This window comes from Numenius arquata, chromosome 4, assembly GCF_964106895.1.
Source record: "Numenius arquata chromosome 4, bNumArq3.hap1.1, whole genome shotgun sequence".
Taxonomy (NCBI): domain Eukaryota; kingdom Metazoa; phylum Chordata; class Aves; order Charadriiformes; family Scolopacidae; genus Numenius; species Numenius arquata.
This window is the reverse complement of record NC_133579.1, coordinates 59,370,674-59,388,179: the sequence shown is the minus strand read 5'-3', so window position 1 is coordinate 59,388,179 and position 17,506 is coordinate 59,370,674. Positions and strand designations below refer to the sequence as shown.

General features: G+C 43.3%; 1 protein-coding gene across 2 annotated transcripts in view; it reads left to right on the top strand.

Moving 5' to 3' along the window:
• Window positions 1-17,506, top strand: part of SLC22A23 (solute carrier family 22 member 23) — a 114,419-nt gene that overhangs the window by 12,027 nt on the left and 84,886 nt on the right. For both annotated transcript variants that reach the window (XM_074146472.1, XM_074146470.1), the window contains exons 2-3: window positions 5,553-5,656; window positions 11,106-11,260. In XM_074146472.1, the coding sequence (XP_074002573.1) occupies window positions 5,553-5,656; window positions 11,106-11,260 (259 nt within the window). The remainder of the gene's footprint in view (window positions 1-5,552; window positions 5,657-11,105; window positions 11,261-17,506) is intronic.

Here is a 17,506-nt window from a genome sequence, read left to right as displayed (position 1 = left end):
CACCTGAGCAGCTCGGTCACGTGGTGGTAAAACCACCCCAACTTTAAGTGTTGTATTTGGGCTGGCACGTCCCTCTGGGAGGCTTCTCCTGTGACTTCTTTACTGTGGTTTAACTGCACAGTTATTTTCTGTAAAGTTGAGCATCCTGCCATTTTTCTGGAACTCGTACACTTTCTTTAACATTAAAAGTGCAGTCAGAGGGTCATCTTTGGCTGTGGGTTGAGAAGGGGAGGAGAGAAGCATTGTCCTGTAATAGCCTGGAGGGAGATCTCCTGTGGCTGTAACTATGAGTACTACTTGGATAGTTCAGTACTGGGAAAAGGCATTAGTGGTAGGTATATGAGGGTAGAAGTACTGACTCTCTTGCTTTTCTGTTCTTTGGTGGTTTTTTGTAGTGCTTGGCCTGCTGACTTGGAGCTTTTCCTCCAGGAATAAGTACCTGGAGACTGTTTTGCTTTTTGTTACACATATTGTACAAAAGGCATAACTTTTTTCCATTACTTTACCCTTTTTAAAAACAACTTTGTGGTTCACCCTTTTGGTGGTGAGTTGGTTTTTTTTTTTTTTTTTTGGAAGAACACTAAGAGAATCTGAAGGCATCATAAATTTAAACTCTCAGTCGACAAGGTATTTATATAGAAGATGGATTCTAGTGCTGTGCAGGGAAAATTGACAGGGTTTGGTTATAAAAAGATGAAGCAGGAAGGAGAGGAACAAAGAAAGAAGAGACCAAACATTCACAGACCTCAGTGACAAATGGCGGATTTTTATTTTCATTTACTGGTCTTAAAATTGCCATCTAATGTGCAGGGGAGCTTGTGGCTTTCTCCCAGGAGGGAGTTCAGGCGATAAGCTGTGGCATAAGTGGTACTTGAGGCAGGGCTCCCAAAGCAAGACTTTTTCTCTGGGGGCCAAGAAGCTGTGTGTGAGGCAAGTTACGTTCCTGAGGACAGGGAGCCGGGTGCTGCCTGGCTGGGGAAGGACCAAAGGTGCAGCTTCATGCCTGGTTTAAGGTCTTCCAAGGCAGTGACCCTCTGGTATCCTTGAGCTGAAACTGATGCAGAGAGCAGTTGGAGCAGAGCTGTGATCTGTCTTCAAACTGTTTGGGGAAGGATCTGATTTCTTTCAGCAGTGGTCATTGGAAACCTCACAGTGTGGGAGAGTATACATGTCCAAGTCCCCTCTCATGGGCTCTTTTTGCCAGGCTCCAGGCAAGCATTGGACCAGAGCATCTCTCATCCTGTCTCTTTGCTCTTTTAAGGACAGAACGGTCTGCCCTGCAGTTTCCTGTGTGATCAGGGTGAAGATAGAACTAACCAAATCCTTGGTAGGCATCTTGTTATGACCTTTTGCAGTGGGTATTCGGTGTGCTTAGACGCTACAGACAGCACTATGGCCTCTGGAGGACAGGTGCTTTCGAAGCAGCAGCCCTTAATTGAGACAGATTGCGTTCGTAGTAATAATCATGGAGCAGACTTTACATTTGCAACTTCTGTAACTTAACTTCAGTGCAAATACTGACTCACTGCGTGAGTCCTGTCCAGAGTTTCACCCTTTGTAAAGAAGCTACAGGATGGTTACTTTTTGGGCGCTTTTGCCAGATGTCTTCCCAAGTATCTCATGTTTCAGATAATCCTCCATCTTGATGTGAAGCATAGTGACTCACAGCATGGGTGGTGACTCACTGATATCAATTAAACATTAGGATCCTGAAGGTGTGACTCTTTTAAGCTTTGACAAAAAAATGCTGTAACAACAGGAAAAAAACATTTGCAATATATTGCACATGTGCATAGATGGCAAATTCTTTACATTGCAGTACTGCTATGAAAAAAAAAAGCTTGTTTTTTAAATGTTCCCTTTCCACCAACACATTTGATATACACTTATTTTTGTTTCATCATAACAATACAGCCCTATTGGTTTAGCAAGTCATTTTATCAGATCTCTTGCGTTAGGAGGACAGATGGAGGACAAAGATGGACAAAACCCGGGGGCACCAAGAAAAACCCTAGGGAGCACTGTAAATTTAGCAGCACCCTTCTTTCAGGCTGGGTGCTGTTAACTCCCAAGTGGGACACCAGGGGATTCAGCAAGAGCAGTTATGGGATTTAATGGTCTCAACAGATTAATCTACCTTTTGTAAGAGGTGGCAGAGGATTACTGCCTAGTCTCCAGCCAAAACAATCTTCCAGCACAGATTTACTTGGAGTGCCACTTGAACTGTCACCAGCGCTGCCCAGCCCAGTGTTTTGTTCTGCAGAGACATGGAAACCTGTCACTGCTTGCTCTTTGGAGCAAATGTGGGTGTCGTGTTTGCGGGATGAAACTACTGGTGCTTACAGCAGGACCTGCCACAGCTCCGGACAGAGCCGTGCAGTGTGGGCACGTGTTGAATATGCTCTGCTCTGCTGACCCCAGGTGTGTGTAAGGGGAGAGGCAGGGATGATGCTATGTAGTGGTTCCTGCTTTATTTCTGGCTCTTCAAAGCTGAGGCTCCAGTCCTCTGCCTTTGGCTTTTCCATGGGGAAGGAAAAAGGGAGCGCAGGTCTCTGACAAAATTCCTGCACTTTCAGCATGACGAAGCCTTGCTGGTTTGCTCTGCTGCTGTGTTAAGATGGGTGGGGATGATACGCTAGCTATTAAAAATGTATGTTGTCCTATTAATGTCATCTTTACCTGAGCCTGCTTTTGACTGCAGCATCCATTTTTCTTTTGTGCCTTCTCCTTATTCTTCTGTGTCTCTGAGAATCAAATGCCCTGGTGGCACCCACTGCTGTCCTGCCAAATTTGTTTTGGATAATTGCTTCACAGTGGCCTCTGGTTTGCGATAGCTGCCAGAGGAGAAACTGTGATATGCTTGAGCTCTTAGTACTAAGCGAATAATTTGAAGTTGTGGCAGATTCTTTGAAAGTTCGTGCTAAAGCAACTGTTGAAATATTTCACCATTTCCCTATTTACAAATTCTGAGGTGTTAGGAGAGCAAGAGATTTGGGGAAGTTCAGGGGCTGCTCACACCCATAAGCACTCACCTTAGGCTGCCTTTGTGGGCTTGGGGCATCAGCTCTGATTTATACGGGCCTGCGGAGTGCTTAAGCGAGGGCAGGAAAGGGCCAGCTGCAGGGCTTGCAAGGAAATAAATGTTTTTGTCTTCAGAGCAGCTGAGGAGTTGGGCAATAGCCTTAAAAACAAACAAACAAACAAATGATGACTGGCAGATAAGTTATCAAAAAGAGTGGGTGCGTTTTAGGCACCACTGAAGGACATGCTGATAGATTGACTTTTCTTCTGCTTTTAAATGCTTACTCTATGTGCCAGTGTGCCAAAGTGGTTTGACATCTGTTGTCCTGGCCTGAAATTTCACAACAGCCCTTCATGAGATTTTGGCTGTTCCAACCATGAACCTTTACCTCAGTGTAATCTGGTACTGCACATTCTCTGCCTGGGGCTTGTGCAAGGGACAGCTATCTTTGACTAGCAATAGCAAGCTGTGAAAATGAAAAAGCACCAGGATATCTGCTTTTTCTTTTTGCACTTGGATGACATTACCATTCCTCTGACAGCAATAAAATTAAAAATTCACAGCTTGTGGAGATTGCCTTTAAAAAAGTGTTCTTGTATAAATGTGACTATTTTTAATAAACTTAACTTATTCTCTACAAACAAAAATGATTTCCCAGTTTTAAGGAGCATATATACCTTCTGGATTGTGAAAATAAACCCAGAGCATTTGAAAGCCTGCCTGGAGCCTAGATATATCTCCCGAATTTTGTTTTGTTTGCGTCTTCTCTGGGCAGATATTTTTTTTCGCTAACTGGAGATTGGTTCCATAATTGCAAATATTAGGAATTGCATTTCTCCTAGTTGCTAAATACTTCTAAAAAATCAACATCTTTGGAGAGCAATTCTCACTGCCTTTCTGGGCTGTTTCCTGCAAATAATTCATAGCTATTTGGTGGAAGAAATACTTGCTCGTACTGCTTGCCTTTAGTCTGTAGGTTGGAGGATCAGACATATATGTCCCAACTTCTACAAGCCAGTGCGAGTGAGGAACTCAAAAATACATTTAACTAAAACAAAAAGCCCAAGCCCGAAAGCTGGAACGTTTCTCTTGGACACAAAAGTGCTATACTTCTTGGTGAGATGGTATATTGTAGGGAGGATGTCTCCTGTGATGTTGAACCAGAGGGCTGAGTCAGAGCTAGCCTTATTCATGGAAGGGCTTTATGTCATGGAAATGCTTAAAAGTGAAAGTGCGCCTAATTGAACGCTTTTGAGGGAAGCTTTCTTTTGAAGTTGCTTCTGATTTTTAAGAATAAATTGCATCCTTTTACTTGGCGATTTTGGCCATGAAACTTCAGTTACCGGTGTTGGGAGGGCTGTTACTATTGCATTACACACAAACAGCCATTTATTCTGCAGAGTTTCAGTTCTGGAGTATCTGACTCTCCAAAGTTAGCTCTACTTATTTTTCATGAAATGTGCATGGCTTCCATTACCATCAATATTTGAACACTTCACAAACCACGAACAAACATATCTTCCTACATTTATTCAAGGGTATAATAGTACTATCCACACTTTACACATAAGAGAGATTAAGTTACATGTCTGAGGGCAATGAGGATGTTGGGCTAAAGCCAGGAATGCAGCCTGGCTCTCCTGGGGCTCAGTCTAATGCCTCAGAGGAAAATGTCTTGAAGTTTAGGGAAGCATTCCTAGAAACCTTGCTGTTCCCGTCTTTCTCATGGGAATAAGACAGTGCCCTAATGACAGGGTGCTTGAGATGGTCCGTTTTCTCTTCCTTTGGACAGAAAGGGTCATTTCCGTATCAGGGACAGCTTTATTGTGGAGATTCAGCCCCTGTCTGATCTCTGAGCTGTGAAACATCACTGTGGGAGCTGTTGTCCCAAGGAGTCTCATGGTTGTGCCAGGATCTCTGGCTGCCCTGTCCAACTTCATGCCAGGGCTTTTCCTGATGAGTTGTGCCATTAATTAGTCTTCATCCCCTTCTGACATCTGGGGAATCGGGATGCTTTTCTGAAGCAAAAGCATCCTGAGGTTTTGTCTATGGGAGCCTGGAGCCAATGACCATCAGGGATCTGTGGCAAAGTAGTTGTTTTTCCCTGTGTTTCTGAGTGGTCTTGAGGAGGTCAACAGGAGAACTTGCTCTAAATTTGTTGTGCTCACCTCCAATGGGCTTCCCAGGGCCCTGGTAGTAGGTGTCTGGGGCTGCTATGGTGAGACACTGAGCTACATCAGTACTGCCAATGCATAAGCTCATGTGACCTGGAGAGCAGAAGACAAGTGTTGGAGATTGTAATTTTATAATTAAGGGCCTGATAAAATGCACTGAAGTAAATAAGTCTTTAATTTGCTTCTTGGGATCTGGGTTTTGACTTGAGCGGGAAAGCTTTCCTCTGCCATTTCCATGCACTCACACTAGGACTGCAATTGGAAGAAGCTTTACACCAAGATTAGTATGTTTAAATGCATCTGAGAATAACTAATTTATTTCAGTTTGCTTGTCTCTTTTTTTTTTTTTCTTCCAGTGGGATCTTGTTTGTGATTCTGCCTGGAAAGTTCACATTGCTAAATTTTCCCTACTGGTAGGATTAATCTTCGGCCACTTAATAACAGGATGTATAGCTGACTGGTAAGTGAAAAATCTTTTAATGCAATGTAACTATGAATAAATAATAATAAAATTTTAATTATTGTTTCTATTTTCTTCTACTTTATATTCATGAAGAACCTTTGCATAATGATGTTTCAGATTCTGAAAGAAGTATGATGAATAAACTGTTTAAAACTGTGTGTTAATTGCTTGAACTGACTAATTCATACCAAGGTAAATAATGTGAAAATAAGCTATCTGGTAGTTGGCTTAGTTATTTCCTGATGACACAATTTATTACAGTGGTAATGCTAGTACAGAATTAAGTATTTTCTAATTAGGTAAGTGAAGCCTTTGGTTTAGGATTTTCTTTTTGGTTTGTTTGTTTGGGTTTTTTTGGGTGTGTGTTTTTTTGGTGTGTTTTTTTTTGTTTTGTTTTGTTTTTTTTTTTTAAACCAAGAGAGAGGGCCAAAAGAAATTGGAAGCAGCACTGGTTTGACTGAATATAAGACTAGTGTAATGTCAACTTTGTGCTTAGACGGTATCTTTCAGGGGGTAGAAGGCTGGTTTTTTGCAAAGCTTTCCATTGTTCTATTTTTAAAGTTCTTGTTAAGCAAACATTTCGATGTAGTGCTAGGGAATTGCTGACTTACGTGCTGTTAATATTGGGGTATTAAATTTAAAAGCATAGAGTGCAATTCCTTAAATTGCAGTAGTGAAAACATTATTGGATACTCCAGTTATTCTGGCAGTTCAGGAAGGGTCTTGCAAAAGGAGGAGGGGGGATTAAAGATGTGACTGCAGTCAAAGGAAACTTGCAGCATCTGAAACAATAGCTCTGCAATGCTGTCCCAGTCATTTCAGTAGCTTCCAGCCAATGTTGGTGCTTTAAATGGCCCCAAGTTAACTCTTTTGCCATTCATTAAAACAGGAAAGGAAGAAGAAGAGTTGCCTATTAGGGAAATCTTAAAAAGCCTCAGCAACTCACCAGTCAGTTGGGAGGGAAAAGGCCCCCTGCAGCTGTGCAGTAATTTGACTCGAAACATTTGTAGCAAAATTGCATCTTAATTCTTGAATAATCTTCAGAAGTTTTTAGGCAAGTGCAGAATCATGACTTTTCAGTGAAGTAGGGGACATGCATGATTGAATACAGTTGAATTTGATTAAAATGCCAAAGTAAAACAAGGCTCTAACAACACATAGGAAGCATAGGGGGGAAATGAATGAGGGATCTTGCTCGGCTTTCCTAAAAAGGAATCAGCGTGGAGAAAACGGGCTTATTCCCAAGTTAGGGAAATGCTGCTATAATTGACAAATAAGTCACAAATAAGTGAACAACTTGTTGCCTAAGGCACTGGCTTCAAGAGAGAAATGCAGTAAGCAGATTTAATAGCTCTCTGCCACCAAAAGAAGGAGCATCCTGCTCTTCCATCCATTTCTGTCTCCAGTGCATACTTTGTGCTGCCACGTGTGCTTGTTGGACCCCTCTGCAAGCTGCTTAGCTGAGCTAATGCAGCATGAAATTACCCTGATACAAAAAGAAGAAAAAAATAGGTTTGGTTCGTTGTTTTTTTAGTGAGTTTAAGAGACCTAAAGGAGAATCTGTTTTCCAGCTGTGGTGCAAAGGAGAAAAACGGTAACTTGGTGACTGGAAGGACAAGCGAGCTCCTTGCCCCTTCATGGGTGACCAGAAAGGACAAGGTTTGCTGTCAGAAAACCCGGTTCTTGTGCTCCTCTTCAGTCCCCATCCTTGCCATCTGATGTAACTGACCCAGCAGGGTCCTGCTCTGGATAGTCTTTGTCATTTTGCAGTAGCATTTGGCAATGTAGACTGGCAAAAGAAGGCTTAAATGGGATTTGCTTAGCTATTTAATCACAACCTGAGCTTCCACTAAGGCAGTGGGTTGTGGGGAGAGACAGATACAGAGGGGATTGTACCTGTAAAAAGAGAAAAAAGAACAAAAAAAGGATGCTGGTCTTAAGCAAAAGCAGAGATTAAACAGAGTAATGTACAAAAGTATTACAAACTTTCAAAATCTGGTTTCATTTCACTTATATACCACTGTCCAGTTTAGAGAATTAGGAGATGCTTTGGTTTCTTTGTACCACTAGGGTTTGGGGCTTTGCTTTGCTTTTCTGAAAGAAAGTTTTCAAAGCTGTATGTGGCAAAGGCATAGAGTGCGTTACAGTCATTTGGTAAGTAAACTGTGTGGTCTATGTTCAAAATGCAGTACGTGTACATGCTTGGATAGCTCTGTGTGGAAAATCTATAGGAAGAAGGTTTGTAAACACATTTGGCCATGTGAAGACTGACTGTGTCCAACACCTGAATAAGTTACTTGTTCAGCAGGCAGAGCATTGCTGTCAGTTTTGCCTCCTCTGGACAGAGGCTGTTGAGGTCTCTGTGGAAGGTTTCCTTCTGGAGCAGGCAAGGTTTGGCATTCATGTAGCCTCAAGACAGTAGGTCTCTGCCTCTCATTGCCCAGTACTGCCCCTGCTTTGCACCTTCTCTGGTGCTCTGTGGAGCCTTTGTGCCAGTTCAAGTGCCCAAAACTGCAAAGAATGGTGTGGGAAGAGCAATTTGATTGGCAGTAAGAGCAAAGCTTAATCTTCTCAGGGTGGCAAGGTACATGCGTAGGAGCATGGGAAGAGCAGGTCTTGTCCTCAAACCCATTCACTTCCCCCCCCATGGTGCAACTCTGATGACGTGAGGAGTATCTTTTTGATGTATCAGCATATCACACTGTGCGTATTGCAGATTCTTCAAAAGCCCAGGGTTGCTTGTATCCCTAGTTATTTACCTGTGCAGGCAGCATTTAGCATTTGATCTAGATAATAGTATGCAGTGTAGGCTGAGACTTTTGTGGCACAGAAATCTCTCTCTGGAATAGTTTGGATGACAGCAGATAGCATCCTGGGGCTGTTTTACCAGGGAGATTGTGCATGGTTTAATTTCTCACAAGAATTTCCATGTAATGTTAGACAGATAAATCTGTCTACATAGAAAAGACTTTTTTTTTTTTTTTTTTATACCCTAAGACACCAGCCTGTCAAAACACTGCTGGATCACCAAATATATGGCTGATAGCCGCCCTGGAGTTTTGATTTTTGAGGAAGATACTGCATACCTTGGTGAGGAAGTAGACTAGTTTTGTGTCTGGGAGGAGGTGCTGATGATGCCTCTTAACCAGACGGCTTATCTGGCCTCAGCTGGCTTTCACAGGCCCAGGAGGGTCTTGGATTTCCTGATTCTTCATTAGCAGCAACCATTCATTTGCATAACTTGTATAATGTATAGAATAAATTCTATGTCCTAATGATGGATAACCTCTAGTAAAGAGAGTGGGAGGAGAGAAAGAAGGGAACTGGTGTATGCTAAGCAAGAGGTCTTTTTAAACCAACATCAGGGAATGACAGGTCAGGCTTGTGATGAGAATTAAGTTCCTAATTCTGAGTGTTTGCATAATGCCTTTCATCTACAAAACACTTCCACAAATACTAATTAGTATGAATTACAGCTTGGCTATTATGAAAATAGGACTGCGAAAATCTGTGCAGATCCCTGATAACACCGTTCATAGTGTGTTGTTTTTTTTCTGTATTCAAGGTTTCACGTGAGGTACTTCCCCTCCCTGCCCGAGTGCTTTGTGTTCCATAAATATAAAATGTGAAGCGTACACACAGCCGTAACTGTCCCCATGTCCAGCATGTTCCCAGTGCATTGCATATCACCGAGGCAGTGATGTTGTGTTCCCACCCTGAGCTCAACAGCAGCTCATCTTCTGGTGGGCTGGGTCTGTATGCTGACTGAGAGCAGTCTGCTTTGACCTTGCTGTCTTCAGTTCCCACGTTGGTACTTTCTGTTTTAAAAACGTTGAATGGTTAATGCCAATAAGTTAGATCTTTGAGGTGTCCCACAGGTGATGCTACAGCTGAAAGAAATAGTAAACCTGTCCTCATGTGAGGAGCCTTTTTAAGCATGACTTTGAAAACCCACGAATAGTGACAGACGTACTGGCACGCTCTTCTAGTTCCCAAAAATGTCCAAAATTATAACAACGTCTCCTTTTCAGCCCTTCACCACATTTTATTGGTCTTGTTCCGTTTTAAGTAAAGCAAAATCCGAAGTTTTAATTGTGAATTCATATATGCAATATATTTTATAGCTGCTGGTAACAATCTGCTGAAATAATTGAATGGAAATGCTTCAGTATGTGGAACTGGACTAAGTTGTGAGATTTAAATGCTCTTTATTGTGCTGACATTCAACCTGATGGCTGGCTTGCAGCTGACAGACTGCTTTGGGTCTGTGAAAGCTGCCTACAAAAAGCAAGTTCATATATTCTTTGTGGAAATGGCATATGGAGCTGACTAAAAGGGATCCTCAGCTCCACTGGAAAACTTGTGGGAGTTGACAAGTTGAAAAATTTTGGAAATCTCCACATAATGATCCAATTATTGCTTAAAATAGCTGTGTGCTCTGGTGCTCCGTATCATTCTCCTTGCACAGGAAGAGGTGGGGGGAAGGGGAATTATAAATACTAAGCATATGAGTAAGAGATGTAGAAGTCTCCTGTTCCTTTGACATAAAAGAGCCAAATTCTGCAGCAAGTGCCCCCATGTTCAGTGGTAGCAGAGGTCTTCCTCCTCGTTGGCGCTGCACCACCATGTGCAACTGCAGGTCACAGCTGCAAAGCCTGCCTGCAAAGGAGGACTGCAAATCCTCATACCCACGTTGCCAGTAATCGTTTTTGGAGCGGTTTCTTCATAGTCCCCCAGTCAGGCTGGATTTGAGGATCTCAGCAGCCACTGTGGGGGTGCGAGGTGGAGGGACTTGGAAGTTCATTGTTGTCCTGCGAGCATTACTATCAGCTCTCTAAGGCTCAGGGAAGTGACACGAGCCTTGTTTAATGCTTGGTCTGTGCCTGTTAGACTTGCCCTCAACAACAAGGCCAAGGAAAGTAGTTTTTTTTGAGCCTGCTCTTCTTACAGATGAGGCTGAGAAGCATATGTCTGTTGGGAAGAAGGGAGCTCTGCAGTAAGCTCTGTGGCTGTATGCTATGAAGAAATAATAATATACCATGCTGTATATAACAGGTAATACCATATACTCTACTGTGCTACTACAGAAAACCCTGAGAAGTTGTTTTTCATCTCCAAGGTGTTTGTTTATGGCCTTACTGTAGTTCCCAGATATTTCCTTGTTCACCTATGTTTTTTTGGAAATGATGTTTAAATGAAGTGGTAATACATCATGTGCTGTCCCCATATAATCCTATTGGAAATGAACTTGTCAATGCAAAGCTGATGGAGGAATCTGGGTTTTAGTAAGCAGAAAAAAATGAGAAGAATGAAACAAGCATTAAAAATGGATGATAATATTTAGAACGTGTTTCATGACTTGTTCCCCTCTTTGCTAGTTATATCTGTCTAGCATTATGCCCATCCTGGATTTTAACACTGTTTTTCCCTACTTCCTTATTTTTAGGGTTGGTCGACGGCCTGTACTGCTCTTCTCTGTCATATTCATTTTGATATTTGGACTGACAGTGGCACTCTCAGTGAATGTGACCATGTTCAGCACACTCAGGTTTTTTGAGGGGTTTTGCCTGGCTGGAATAGTCCTCTCCCTGTATGCACTGCGTGAGTATGCTTTTATCACCCATCCAAATGTGTCTTTATCGAGTACGTGGTTTCCTGTTCTCTGGCTTCCCGCTTAAATCCAAACAGATCAAACCAGAATCGTAGGGTCTGAAAAGAGCTTTAGCCTGAGTTTTAAGGAGGCAGGGATTTTGCAGCTATCTCTTTAGGTTGCTACAGAGCAGTCTGTGAAGCTGTTTGAGAGCTCATTTTAAAAGACTTGTGAGGTGGTTTGGGTTTTCTTGTTGTTTTTTAAACCTAGAAGTTATCTGTGTCATGGCCATAATGTTAAATGGGAGCAGATTTCACCTTATAGTATTGAGCTCAGTAGGACGCTCCTCACTTTTGCTGTCTCTAGCAGTATGTGTTCTGGCACTTTTTCAGAAATTCTTCTGTTACTTGCAGCAAGAGATCCCGATGTCCCTGTATCAGGATTGTAAAGTACAGCAAAAACACATGAGTAGAAGAGCCTCAAGTCCTTTTATCAATAATTTATTGTTGTTGTTTTTTGTTATTTTTATCTGTTTCATTGAAGGAAAAAAAATAACTGAGAGAAACTTAGGGGAAAGCTTGTAACAAATGTCTATGAGCTTCTATCTGGAGTGATTGGTAAACTTGTAGCCAAAACTTTTGAAAACTCCTTTCTGAGGTCTTGCCTTTGGAGAGCACGAGATGCCACCAGCCTAATCTGTATCCTGTGGTTGTGCTCCAGGGAGCTCCCTCTGCTTGCGCTTCCTTGGCTGTTTGTAATTAACAGATAGTACCGTACCAACTGAGGAAAAAAATTTCCCCCTTTTTATTCTGACTCTGGAAAAGTATATCTAACTATATCCTGGAAATTGCTGTACAGATCTTCATAATTTTTGTTTACTTCCTATTGTAGATGGTATCAAACCCATCTAGATTTAGCACAATATCCTTACTCTGCACCGAATGCTTTGTAGTACAAAGTTCCACAGTATTTGTTTTGATTTTGGTGTGCACCAAGGGGAAAGAACCCTGACTAGAGTATACAAGAGTTTGTTCTATATTGCATTTCTTTGTTATAGCTGATATGGTATCCAAGATACATTATTATTTTTTTCTTCTTGCCTTGGGTCATGTAATCTCTATTGACAATTTTTTACCAAAAAGCAAAACTACCACTGAAGACATTAAACTTTTATTGGGAAGTGTTTTAACCTGTATGGTTCCTGTGGGAGTGGACTTCAGCCATTACCAGTATGACATTCAGCTGGAAATTAGTCTTGTTGGGATTTTTCACAGTCCAATGCAGCATGTTAGGGTTTTTTGGTTGGTACTCTTTGTGTTGGTGTTTGGGTTTTTTTGTGTTTGTTTTTTTGTTTGTGGGTTTCTTTTTTTACTTTTGAGTCACTTCAACTGAAGATTTTTGTGAGGAAATACCATCCGAGTAAGAGTTTCATTATGGACCTTCTGTGATCAGGGCGAGAGAGTGCACGTGTCACCTTAGATCAGACAGTAGCTTGCCAGCTGAGGCTTTCATTCAGAAAATGGGAGATGCTGGTTAGTTTATGTTGTGCTTGAACCAGAGCAAGGATTTCAGTCTGATTTCGTGCCCCCCTGCTTAAAATGCAGGTGTTTGTTATAAACACTGTGTATGTGTGTCTGTTGCAAACGGGCAGCTGTCTGGATAGACAATACGTGAATAGAGCTAGTAGGTGTTAAGAAAGATTTGAGTGAAATTAGGTGCAATCTGAACTTCAGTGCCTTTCTGTGGAAGTGAGACAGTGTGAAAGATGCAGCATCTGCACCTCAGGTAAATCTTCTGACCTTCTGGCTGGGGTGGTGAGGAGAGTGGATGTTTCTGTATTAAGTATTTTAATTTAAACAACAACAAAAAAGTTGTCATCATGGGGAGGATTAATCCCTAAAGTCTTGAGAGAATAGGAGGAACAGGGGTTTTTTGTTTTGTTGTTGCTGGTTTTGATTTTAGTACTCAATCTGTTAGGCTTCCTCTCAATTTAGATTGACTATCTTTCCCTTTCTGCTACAGTCTGTAGCATGCCATTGCTCTCCTTTGTGGAGTCATCTTCTGTTTCATAGCCCCTCTTCCCTTTTTCTAAATGGCCTTGATTTCTTCCCCTGGAGGTTGCTGTTGCTCCTGAATTCCCGGCTGGCTGCCCTGAGCAGAACAATAGAAAGTGGAAATTTTGATCTGCTAGACACAGTCATTAGCTGAAGTTTTCAAAGCTGCTGTGGGGAAGCAAACTGTATAGGCTTGCATAGCCTGCAAAGGTAATTAGCCTGCCACAGGGATCCTTTTACACTGTGTTGAGCTTGCTAGTTGTGCTGGGATTTATGGCCCCTGCCTAAGGGAAATTGTAAATAACAATCCTGGATGCTTTGGGAATGGGAAGAGCACATAAGTGTCTCTAAAAACACAGAGCTGCCAAGGTTGAGCTGCCCTCACCATTCAAACTGCAGTCTTCTTAATAGCCTAATGCTGTTTTCCTACCTGTCAGACCTGAGGGGCAGAGTGAGCCCAGGAACAAGCCTCACCTTCTGTGGAGGGACAGAACTGAGCCCAAGCCACACAGCTCCTCCGCGGGCTTTCCTCTGTGTTGCTGTGAACTAGCGTCTTGTGGCCTCCAAGTAGAGCCTCTTGCCTGGAGATGCTTGGGACTTGTCTAAAGAAACCACTTTTGGATGTTGATTTGTTAAACTGAAAAATTTTCCTTCAGCTACTGTAGTTCTGTTTGGAAAAAGTGTTTCCGGTGAAGAAGAAATTTCTTGGGAGCCTGCAGGAAGAGACAGGCTTGGTGCAGGTGATGGTGCTTGCTGCAGAGAGAACCTGGGGCTTTCTCCTCCTGGGTGCTGCAGGTCATTGCTCATCTAGGAGAGTGAATGAAAGGCAGTTAATCCTCATCCACTGAACAAACACACGCAGCTTTGAAAGGCTTTTGTTTCATGCTGATGTGGAGGTGGGGGAGCTTCTACCGTCTTCCAGAAACAGTTTCTCACCATGTACCCATCATTCAATGGGTTCCTGTGCTCATGAGCAGCTGGCACACCTCTTGTGTGGTGAGGCACCAGCAAGGTCCTCGGGAAGCTCTCCCCATGAGGTTTCCTGATATGCCATGCTCAGTAGTCATCTGATGCACAGAGCTGGAGCTGTTTGCTGTGATATGCTTGTTAGGTTCCCTGTTATGTTTGCTGAGCAGATTTCTGCAGAAATGGGCTGCCCCTTGATGGAGGAGAGTGCTAAGACTGGAGGCAAAAATCTCACGGAGAGAGAAACGGTGGAGGGGTGCTAAGGAGCACTCTGGGTACAGTGGTTGGAAGGGGATGTATAGCCTCCCCAGCACTTGAATGTATAAAAGAGCATGGATTGGGGGACTGAAGGAGGGCAGATTGTTTAAGAGGAGGCATGGGGAAAGGTATTTTTTTCCCAGAGTGTCTATTGTCCCAGTATTTGTTCCTGCATGCACGTCCAGGGATGAAGGACGGGTGGATGTCCTGCACGTTCTGGCTCAGCATGCTTGGATGCATGGCACTGTACCCTGCTGCCCAGCTGAAGACATGGAAGTTTGAGTTTACCGACTGGGCTGGAAAGTCCTGTGGCCAGTCCTGTGAAGAGTTTGCTTTGGCCAAGAGGAGGGGAATAGGTGTGGGAGCCTTGAGCAGGGGCACGTGTGCCTGGATAATGCCTCAGCCAGTGTCTGTGGACTCCTGCAGCAGGCAAGGTGTGCCACTCTTGCTGCAAATAGTTCTGCTTGCTGGTAACTCATGTGGGTCAAAGTACACTTTGCAAATGTGGAAGTCATGGGAGAAAGCAAACCTGATTATCTGGAGAGTGGGGAGGGTGTTGCTTCTGGGTCACTTTAGTCTCGCTGGGGCATTGCCTTGCCCATGACCCTGGGGCAGCCTCCTCCTCTGTGCTTGTGCAGAAGACCAGATGCAGTGGCTGACTCAGTGTGGGTCCCTTCCTCAGGGCTCACTTCCACGAGCTGGTGTGAGCTGATGCAAGAGCTTTCATGGCTGAGTTCCCTCTCCCTGTTCTCCTCCTCTCTTCTCACATGCTGCTGCCCAAGCTGTGCTGGTGCCAGTGTCTATCCGAGCTCTCTGGGGAGGAAGCCATCCGCCTTCCCTCTGGAGAAGACCAAGTGTGCTTCTGTCAGTGGGATGTGCCCTCTGGTCTTGTCGTCTCTTCCTTTGGGAGATCTGCTGGGCATCGCATCCCTTGCGCTGCTGGAGCCTGGGGAATAGAGCAGGAACGTGGCCCCATGTCATGCAGGGGCAGTAAAATGGGTAAAAACAAGCAAGGGTACCCTTCCAGCTGATTGCTTCATATGCCCTATCTGTCTCCTCCCTGGTGTCCCTGCTTTTGTCACTTTCTGGAGTCGAAGCTAGGATGATGATATTAATTAAACTGTTTAAGGGGCTGGAGAAATGGGGGGGAGGGAGTCATATTTTTCTGGCAAATGCTCCTGGCAGGTTTAACGAGCCTCCCGTTTAAGTGCTGTGTGCCATTGCTAATGACTGTACCTGAGCTCAGACAGCGCAAGCCGCGGTGCGGATTTGCACACAATTGCAGGCTGTTCAGCAGTTTCATGGTTGACTGAACTACAGATTACACCGCAAAATTAGAAAGTCTAGGCTTGAATGAACCAGTAAATAGGCTCTAGAAATAGCTTTGCTGAAAGGGAGACAACATCTTCTCAGGCTGGAGCGAGGAAGCAGGGGTGCCCCTCCGATGTGTAGTAGCAGGATGAGTAGGCACATTGTTTTCTTTTATGCTGTTCAGAGAAAAAAGGTAGGAATGCTGTTGAAAATCATAGGTTGTGTTTCAAAAGCCTGGAGAAGCTTGGCAAAGGCTTCCAGGCTGGTTAAGATGTCCAGCTGTGATGTATCTTTCTCATAGGTCAGTCTAACCTGCTACTCCTGTAAATTGCACAGGCACTGATCTGAGAGAGGCTAAATGTGGCTGCTTAAGATTTTTATTTTTTTTTAAACATTTATCCTGGAAAGGTAGAGTGGCATGCTAGAAAGCTTGCTCCAAGCCAAAGAATGAGCAAGTGCCAAAACAGAACACGGAAACCTCTGAGTATTGGGCTGTAGTGATGTCAGATTTGTAAAATAATTTTGCTTCCAGTCAGGTGTCAATAAAATGGGTGAGATTTATCTTCCCTCTTTCCCCCGTTATTTTCCCCCTCCCTCCCAGAGGTGTATAGGCTCAGATCCTGCAGCATCCCAAGTTTATAATTCCCACCTCCCTTGGAGTTTGAACGGTCTAAACAATATAATTGCTTGACTTATTCTTCATTTTCCTCTCCTGACTCTTTAGCAGCAAACATGGCCTCAGCGAGGCAAGGCAGGTGAAACACTGGAAACTGCAGGCTCTGAAGTTACTCTGTGTAATCTGAACTGGCTCAATAAATAACTCTGCAACGCATTCCCAAATCGGACGATGTGGAAAACATCTGACTGCTTTCCAGTGCATTGACATGTGCTCTAGCACTGCAGTAACGTGCAGTTCTCTCCACTGACAGGTCTGTGATAAGATCAAGGTTGTTAAGCCACCTACCTTCTGTTTATGTAACCAGCCTTTCCTCGCTCTGAGTCACTTGATGCAGATCTGGTAGGAGTGATCACAGAGGGATCCACTGAACAAAAAATTTTACTGAGTCACCCTTAAGTGACCATTAATTGGTAAATGATAAATCTTTGCTTAAAGAGCAGCCACGGGCTGTTCTAACATTGAGATGGGATGTGAGTTTCTGGAAACAGCAGCTCTGTATTTTCACTAGCTTTATGCAAGAACTGTTAAAAAAAATAGTATGAAGTAGGAGAACACCAGCTGCTCAAAAAAAAAAAAAGAGGACTGTGCATGCCTTTTATCAAATGCCTGGGGGCTCAATTTATGCAAGAGTGGAAAAGGTTATTGGAATTACAGTACTCTCCTTATAAGTATAAATCTTCCTTGCTCTTCATTGCTTCCTTCAGTACAATCAAATTATGACTCCTCGTATAATCTGTTGGCCTCTTTCTTCTCAGTACTTCCTCTGAGTTTCCTTCCCTTTTCTGATGGTCAGAGCAGGTTGGAGCTCTTCTAGACACATGGTGTCTGCCATTAGGGCATGGGCTGTCATCCTTATTTTAGTCCCTAAAAACCATATTCTGGAGCAGAGGTGCCCTTGGAGCATTGCTAACATATTGTCCTGAATCCTGGAAAAACTGTACCACTTGAGGCAGTCCATTTGAAATGAATTTATACAAACTCTTTAAAGT